We start from the raw sequence: 9196 nt of genomic DNA, 5'->3' as shown, positions 1-9196 counted from the left end.
GGTTCATTGAATAATCAATGTATCTGATCTCAATTATTCAATTATCTTAAAAAGTGGATTTTCTCTTATAGCAAAGAATAAAGGGAGTATATTAATAGTTAGAGAGATGACAATTTTTAGTACTCGTGTGTTTTCAACAACGTCTCTTATTTTTATGCACGTGTGTGAAAATAAGAAAGAAAAAAAAAAGATATACAAAAGAATTGATAAAAATATGTGAGAGACAAAACAAATAAGTAATTATATCTTGATTAGATAATAGAATGTTACAAAGTTTTATGCAATTATTCAAATATAATAAGTTATTTAATAATATATAAATAAATGTAATAGGAGTTTCGTAAAAATAAAATAACAGGAGTTAAAATTTGCAATCAGTTTATATTTCAATCATATATAATATTCATTTTCACATGACATGTATAATTTTTTTTTTGTTACAGAAATTTAAAGTGAGGGGAGACATGCATGATTTAAATAGTCATATTTAATACATAAAAAAGAAGATATTATTCTTTATAAGATATACTGATGGATATACATTGTTGGTATTATTTATTGGGAAAATCAATACTTTTTCACGTGTATATTTTCAACCAACACCAACAATAATTGTTATCGAAATGTATGATTATATAGTCATATTTAATTCATGAGAGAAAATCATTTCACTGTAAATTATCTAATATTCAACGTTGATTTTTTTTTTTTTTAAATTTAAAATTAATACTCCCTCCATCCTTAATTATAAGGCTTTTTTTTAAAAAAAAAGTGTCTCTAAATATAAGATCCTTTACAAATTTTTAGATGCATTTGTTACACTTTTCAAACACACCCTTATTAATATTATCAAGTTGTCTTGGAATATGAAAAATCAACAATAAATGTATTAATATACAAGGGTAATTTAATAATAGTAACACATTTTTATGACAAAATTATTAATCCAACAATTTTTCTTAATACCCGTGTGATTTTGTAAAAGGTTTTTACCGAAAAGGACGGAGGGAATAATAAATTATAAATTTACAGTCATTTGATGCGTAAAATTATAAAAAGAGCACGCCTCTATTTGTCAATACCAACTTCTTTATTCGGAACTTCATTGGTATTTAAAAATATTGAAAAATCATAAACCTATAATAACATACTTAAAAATGATGTTTATTCACAATAAGATTGATCTTAGATGGTTTTGAAATTACATAACGAAAGAGAGGAATTTGAATTATGGAAAGTTTATCAATTGAACTATTTTCCATAATTCCAAGACAAATAAAACTACTCACTCATTGTCATGATGAACAATAATAGAAAATAATTAAAGGCAATGATAAAAAAATACCTCAACTAAACAAGAAAAACATAGTTTTATTGAGAATTGCAAGAACAAGAGTTATGTGTATGATTGCATCCAATTAATCATAGAAAACAGAAAATAATTTTGAAAAACACTAATCTATATCGCTCATCTTGACCTCCAAATAAAATCCTGGATTGAAATTTTATCTTTGCACATATAATTTACTTACATACTCTGGTGCAAAAAACTTAGGTCGAATTTAATACGTAGCTTGTATGGTATAAATGCCTATTATTTTGTTAAAATAAATAACTACTATATCTTCCCAAAAATTGATGTGCTTCCAATAATTTCGCACGCTTTCTGCTCACACTCCAGTTTTCCCCACCTTGCATCAACTCGTTCACAGGGGAACACTGGTTTGCCAATGCTGTTAAAACAATGTCAGCGTCATAGGATACAACTTACGGCAAGTTATTACACTACAAGAAACAACAATCTATGTAGGTATGATTGACACTTCAGAATAAGGCGTGCTCGGTGTTTGAGGGAAACATGTCATGTCCAACACCAGTTCACACTAACACATATGGTTACATTTATTTCATTTTCACAAACTATTATATGTTAAGACGCAGTATCGGTGTTTGTCTTTGCTACATATAAACCAACCCCTAAAAGCTTAGGTTGATCAGTAGAGGCTCATTAAGTTTTTTTACCAAGACATGCCCATCAAAATACTAAACATGGTCGACAAACTCGGAGATAAAAAAAAGGTTTGAGATCTATGTCAAAAGATAACAGCAATTATAGTCGGCATTAACACGATAGAGAGAAAATGGTACATAACTTACCTTCTATTGACAACATTATGCACATGACATAGCCACTGCGAAAATTCAGCATGTGACCCAACCTGAACAGGATTTGATCTGACAAACATATCAAGGAGGACTCATGTAAGAGCTCATGTATATTAAAAAATGTAGATAACAAACATATCAGTGCAACATCCCAGCCCAACCTAGTGAAGATAGGTTTTGTTGTTGTTATTGTAACATAGCAGTGCAACAAGTGGAAACCGCAGCATGTGTCTATCTGAAACATGCTACTATATTTAAGATCCACAAGAGCTACTATATTGAAGTGCAAAGACAATTAAGTCACAACATATTAGTAAAACAATAAGAAGTTAAGCCAACTCAAACAATACTAATACTAGTGAAACAGAATTGTCTCCTCAATTTTGTTGGTCTAATCTGTTGTAAATAAGGCATGGGTTTGTGGATGCTAATTTAAAATGCTTTCATCAATCTATCTCACACTTGTACTTTTCCAAATCGATCTTGTTCGACAACAAAAATGTAAGACTGGATTGTACTTTTTGAATATTATAGGAAAATCATGATGAAATAAGATCAATTTTATAGACAATGCTAGATTTTATTACATTGAATTATGTCATTTTCTCAAATTATTATCGGGGCCAACATGTCCGTGTCCATGCTGTGTCTGTGTCCGTACTTCATAGAATCAAGGATATTCATTTATTGTCCATTCATACTAAAATAAAATTTATATAAAGTGATAGTTTGACAGTCTAAACAAAAATGACAATTTAAATGGATAAAAAAAAGGGAGAAAAACCAACACAAACAATTCTGATCAATCAAAAGGTGAAAGATTAATATACCTAAGAACTTCTTTAAAGTGATCTGCACATTCCATGCAAGGGTACATTCGAGACAAGATCTGTACCTGTGGTGCAAATATAAGTATTTTATATTCCACAAGGATAACACAATGCATATTCTACTACTATTATATGGAGGAAATTTCGAAAGTGTATTATATTCTTGAATGTCATCAGTTGTTAGAAGCAGCCACATCAGAAATTTAGAGCATGACTCAATATTTTTTTAACTTGAACATGACTTAATGATATGTATACATATTTTGTACAGTAATATTATTGCTTATGTTATATGCAGTTTTGGGCCCCCCTATTATATAGTAAATCTGCAACTTTGGCCCCCCACCCTCATGTTTTTCGCAACTTTGGTGACAACTGATAAGTCAAACTTGCAAAAAAGAAGGATGTGCTGCTGGTGTGGAATCGAGTCACCATTGAAGACGGTATGAATGAAAATCTTGGAAATAGGTTTTATGGGTGTTGTCTTTTTAAGGTATAGATTAATCATTAATGGTTTTCTGGGTATAATTCTTTTTACATTTCTAGTTCTCTGGGTATGACTTGTGCAGATGCAAGTTCATTCCCATAACTCAGCTCTGGATTGATTAATGCAGATTCAGGGGTAAAATGATGCAATTTTTTTACTAGGTAGAAGTCGAGATGCAATCGTGCCACAGAGGATGTTCATGTTTAGGGTGGTGTTGTAATCTATATAATGGTGTTTTAATAGTAAACAAACAGAAACTTGTGTTTCGACCAAAAAGATACGGCACATATAACAGAAACATGTATCCGGAATCTGCAATACATACTGTTCTTATAAACCCGAATGTAATGGTGTCCTGAATACATATAGTAATATGTGTCCTGAATCTACATCACACTCCATTCTTATAAACAGAAATTTGTGTATAAAACAAAAAAACATAATGGAGAAAGCAGAAACTTGTGTATAATCTAGAAAATTGTGGAAACAGAAAATGAATAAAACAGAAAACATAATGTTTTAAACCAGTAACATGAGATTCGTGTAAGGGATAAATAAACTGGTACTCCCTCCGTCCCAAAATATAAGAGAAAATTGGTCAAAGAAAGTTGATGTATTTGGTTAAAAAATTGGACTAAATACATCAACTTTTGTTGACCAATTTTCCCTTATATTTTGGGACGGAGGGAGTAATATAATAAATCATGGTGAGACAAAAGAAGGCCAACCATAATACAAAATAAAGCTAACCATGATGATACAAAATAATGTCAGCAAGATTTAGTTGTTGAAAAGTCAGCACTCACGTAACACATATTAGGCCCAAAACTGCATTTAAGCCTAAATGAGCCAAGAAGCTAAATTTAAGGACAGGTCAAACAATAAAAAGAAATAAGAAACTTGAACATTTCTCTTACAGTTACTGTACATATAGATTTGCAGTCTACTATTATTTACAATACTCAAATAAGTCCTTGGTGTGATCTAACTTCTGACGATATGAAATTCTATGATTTATAACAAGGGAACCAGGAGGGAGAGAAAATACCAGTTCTTTAACATCCTTCTTCTGTTGTCTTGTCGGATTATCTGGATACTGAAAATACAAACTAGGTTGTTCAGAACTCGGTATTTAAGTTGTCAAAAAAAAAGAAAAAGAACTCAGTATTTAAAAAAGTCAAAATTTTCATTTTGTCGTTTTAGTTGGCTAAGCACATCAAAATCAAACTTGTTGACCACATAAACAAGGAAAAGATTAACTAAGTTTTCCCTACAAAACATTCTCGTGTACAAAAGTGAAAAATAATATATATTATGTGTGACATAAAACACATCAACTTTGTAGATGAAAGTAACAGCATGTAAAGAGTTGGAAGTTGAAAGCCATCAACTAAGAAGAACTAGTAATCCATTAGCGTGGTTGAGGAACTGAAGGAAACAAAAAGTTTGAAGTTATTGCAACTTCAGTAAACAAATGGTAGAAAACCATGATAACGAAAAAATTGCTCCTGATACAATATTTTTAATGGGGAACTATATTATCAATGGCTACACCACAATTATTCTTAGTGATTAACCATGAGAAAAATTAATACAAATACAAAGTTAAATTTGCTGAAAGAAGATCCTAATCCTAGCTAAAGCAGTTAACAGGCAATAGCATCAACAAGAATGGGAGAAAATGGTCACTACTCACTAAAATATCTGTCCAATTCTCAGAATGGGAGAAGAATCAATAGTATCAGAACAATATCAATAACAAAACCTGAGCAGCAAGAGTGTGAAGAAAGGTCCATGTTGACCTTCCAAGCTCTTCTTTAGTCACTGGGGAAGATGATTTACCCTACCAAAACAATACATATGCATAAATATATACTTCACATCTGAATCCTTGATTAATAAAGTATTTGACTCCATAGAAATTCTCTAAATGGATTACAAATAATCACTATCTATGAAGTACGGACACTCCTCGGATTAGGCGTGTGTGTGTCCCGGTGTTGAACATGCGTTAGTGCACCGACACGACACCGACACTTTGTTTACATTGAATTATGTCACTTTTTCAAATTTTTATCGGTGTCGACGTGTCAGTGTCGGTGTCGTGTCCGGTGTCCGTGTTTGTGCTTCATAGATCACTATGTTTACATATATTCCAATAATAAATATAGTAAAATACATAAAAACATTGAAACATATATAAAATTTGTAACTCTAGGATATGTGCTAGTGCTACTGAAGCATTCTTCCCTCAACTAGTCAAGATATCCTTCACTACATAAAACTTCATTCTTGATAATCCAGATTAATCCAACAATTAGATTTCAAGTAAGCATAAAAAGAAAATATATAAAAGGCTAATGTGTTGTTTGATTTTCTAGAAGAAATAAAACCAAGTTAGCGATAGAAAACAGTATATGAACTGAGATAAATGGATTAAAACTTCCTACAATACCGCCAGGAAATGGTAATCATAAGTATTAAGTTCTGCATCACCTCCAACCCTCCTAATAAAAATGATAAATGCATTATTTTATTTTATCTTTGCATAGGAATAATGAACTATAATTATTATTATTATTATTGAATCAAAGAAGCTAAGGCACAAGATGAACCTTGCTAACACATCCTTTCTAAAAGACAATCGTATAGCCCCTAACCAACACAATACTCAACATATCCTTAATACTTACTCACACACATTAATATTTTATAACCACGGTCACTAGTACAAGATTCGTGATAAAAATATCAAAAAATTAAGATTGCAAGCCATTGATGATGGATACCTTGAGAACAGCATCAATAGGTTGTACAGAAGATGTAGTTTTTGCAAATGGAACTTTGATGGAGGCATTGACGGAGCCTCTACCAGATGGTCCTGATGATTGGAGATTGCCTATAAAATTAGATACATGATGTTGAACAAAATTTGCGACTTGCTCGAAGTTATGAAATAAGGCCTGTACTGGATTCTCAGACATGTTATACCTGAGATTCGATTTGGAGACAACATTGCAGGAAAAAATAAGAATCAAATCAATATATCACAGTCAGCAAAGCTCGCCAAATAATCAATATGAAATAAAACATTCCAATAAACCATATGAATTATATACAAGAAAATGACTACATGTGAACGCACCCAATAACTTCAAATCATCCAAAGCACTTAGTTTCCAAGAATAGCTTGCTCACACTGAATTAGGATAAAAGAAACAGACGATTCTGAAAATTTCCATGATAAACAAAAATGAACTTATCACAAAACAGAACAGAACAAAACAGTAGCTAGATTTGTATAGCTATCAGTACCAATGTAGTCAGGTTCTCGCACCGGGTCGTAGGTTCTTACGATCCTACGAGCTCGTGAAGGCCAAACGAGCTTAGAACCCATGTAGGTTCCTTTTTTGATCTGTCTGTAGTCAGGTTCTCGCACCAGGTCATAGGTTCTTACGATCCTAGAGGTTTTTCTTTACCTGAGTTCTAGACGGCGTCGTTGTGAACCTCGCCGGCGGTTAGTGCATGTTTGTTCTCACTCCTTTCTCACTTTGGTTCACTCCTCTCTCACTTTCAACCATCTCTTTCACTCAAACCTCTGTCCTACATGAAACCCCTCGGTTTTCATTTTGTTTTTTTTTAACCCTGCTGATGCTTCTTCCAACCCTCTGTTATGAACTTATGAACATTTGGAATGATCTCCATGAAATATTAATTAATTATGTTTATTTTGTTTATGTATTATATTTTTTGTGTGTTTATGTGTATATGTATATATGTGAAGTTACAATTTTACCCTTAGTAGGATCTTACGAATCGAGCTACGATCCCGATCTTACGATTCTCAACCAGCCTACCGATCCTACGTAGGATCTCGAACCTGACTACATTGATCAGTACTGCCAATAGCGAAGTGCAGAAAATAGCGGTTTGTTCCATAGTAACATAATTCATCCACTACCCTGAACAACGCAAACCAATTCGTGTGTACCAGTTCACGGTACTCTCACGAATTGGTTCGCCAAAATTCACCACAGTATCTAGAGCAACTTCACGTCATTATCCTTAACCCGAGAAAAGTTAGCCTTCCTAGGATCAATAATCTTGGTTAACTACCAGTACCATTCTCTCACCTCTTTCTTTAACTGACTAACCGGTTTTTGGTTCCAAACTTTGTTTTTCAGACATAACACTGCATATATATTATGGGGTCCCATTTGGATTTGGCTTATTTTTGAGCTTATGAAAATAGCTTATGTAAATAAATAAATTTTTATGTTAATTCATAAGTTTTCACCGACAAAAATTGTATTTTTATAAGTTGTGTTTTCGTAAACTACCACGAAAAGCTTATAATAATAATACATAAATGCTTATTTATTTGTATAAGCTAAAAAATAAGCCAATCCAAACGGGCCCTATATATATATATGTAAGATAATCATACTTGAATGAAAGGCAAACGTGCAACAAGCTGCACCGATAACCCTTTTGGATGACAAAACCAATCCTCTTAAATACTACATCTAGCTACCTAGGAGAAACCACATTGCTATTCAGACATGGTTTGGAAATTTCCATAGTAAAAACCTTTCTATCAAAATTCAAAACCCCTTGAAGCTTCACTATTCTAGAAATCATGACCAATCAGCAGGGCTAAGAGTAATAGTCCTATTTTGCAACCTAAAGACTAATCCTTTATCCCTAGGACCCTTTTCCAAATTACAGCAAAAAGCTTTGACATATATATTGTTCTTGGAATTTTTGAGAGCATTCAATAGATTTAACCAGTCCTTGAAATTCAATTAACTACTCATGAGACTAATTTTGCAGAAATGCTGAGCATCAATCAATTGATTATGAAACAGTTTACCGTACCTGTGAAGATGTCGTTTGCTAGCAATGAAAAGCGTGCCCTTGTTGAAGGTGAAGAGAAACGAAAAATTCAGAAAGTTGAGAGTTAGGGGAAAAAGGTTGAGAGAATGAAAAGTTATGTTATGAAGGTTTAGTGATCGGAGGCAAGGTTCAATGTTTTCTCTCTAGGCTTATCTTTTATACTCTAAATATTCCAATTTTGCTCTTCCTAAAAACTTCGGTTCGTAGCAACTGAAGTTTTTATTGAAAGGCAAAAAAGTAAATTCAAGGGGAAAAAAGAACCGTGGGGTCTAGAGAGAAAACATGGCAAGGTTTGGTTAAAGTTTGAATTTTTGTGAGGTTGGAGAAGTGGGTTATTGTCAGGGCTGGTCCAACAATTCGGAGGCTCGTGTCAAAAATTATTACTATTTACTTTCTTCGTAACCGTTTATAGATAAAACTATACTTTATAGGTTCATTATATATTTAATGTATCTGGCCGATAATATGGATCAAATACATTAAATATACAATCAACCTAAAAAAAACATATTTTAGGTTCGTTGTATATTTTAAATTTATTATAAAGATGATTGACTATTTTTTAGGTATATTTTAGATAATAAGATAGTACAAATTAAATAGATGAATGACTATTTTAAATTTGTTATAAAGATGATTGACTATTTTTTTATATTATTGATGTTATTTTAAATTTGTTATAAAGATGATTGAACCTAAAAAGTATATTTGGTCACAAGTCTTTATTAGGCATGACAATGGGGCAGTGCGGGGATGAGTTTTGCCCTTCCCAAATCTAAACCCATAAAGTTCGGGTTTCCCCAAGCACATCCCAAAT

At 32.3% G+C, this 9196-nt stretch overlaps 1 protein-coding gene across 3 annotated transcripts; it reads right to left on the bottom strand.

Moving 5' to 3' along the window:
- Positions 1-1351: 1351 nt before the first annotated feature.
- On the bottom strand, positions 1352-8510 carry LOC123902939 (FAD-linked sulfhydryl oxidase ERV1-like). Of its 3 annotated transcripts, none has more exons than XM_045952779.1 (8): positions 8362-8510; positions 6629-6711; positions 6273-6474; positions 5249-5326; positions 4532-4579; positions 2997-3061; positions 2158-2235; positions 1352-1733 (listed from the first exon to the last, which is right to left on the bottom strand). In XM_045952779.1, exons 3-8 carry the CDS (start codon positions 6465-6467, stop codon positions 1619-1621), a joined length of 579 nt encoding a protein of 192 aa, XP_045808735.1. In that variant the 5' UTR covers positions 6468-6474; positions 6629-6711; positions 8362-8510; the 3' UTR covers positions 1352-1618. The 3 variants fall into 3 exon arrangements, with proteins under 3 accessions (XP_045808735.1, XP_045808736.1, XP_045808737.1); XM_045952780.1 differs by having other exon boundaries at positions 6629-6682; XM_045952781.1 differs by lacking the exon at positions 6629-6711 and having other exon boundaries at positions 8362-8504.
- Positions 8511-9196: the final 686 nt, after the last annotated feature.

Source organism: Trifolium pratense, linkage group LG1 (genome assembly GCF_020283565.1).
Source record: "Trifolium pratense cultivar HEN17-A07 linkage group LG1, ARS_RC_1.1, whole genome shotgun sequence".
Taxonomy (NCBI): domain Eukaryota; kingdom Viridiplantae; phylum Streptophyta; class Magnoliopsida; order Fabales; family Fabaceae; genus Trifolium; species Trifolium pratense.
This window is presented reverse-complemented; position numbering and strand designations above follow the sequence as displayed.

Excerpts from the sequence above, each read along its gene's own strand:
- LOC123902939 (XM_045952779.1), bottom strand. The coding sequence starts at position 6,467 with ATGTCTGAGAATCCAGTACAGGCCTTATTTCATAACTTCGAGCAAGTC. Across the intron at positions 2,236-2,996 it reads CACTTTAAAGAAGTTCTTAG|ATCAAATCCTGTTCAGGTTG; the intron begins GTATATTAATCT and ends TATGTTTGTCAG. Across the intron at positions 1,734-2,157 it reads CATAATGTTGTCAATAGAAG|CATTGGCAAACCAGTGTTCC; the intron begins GTAAGTTATGTA and ends TTGTTTTAACAG.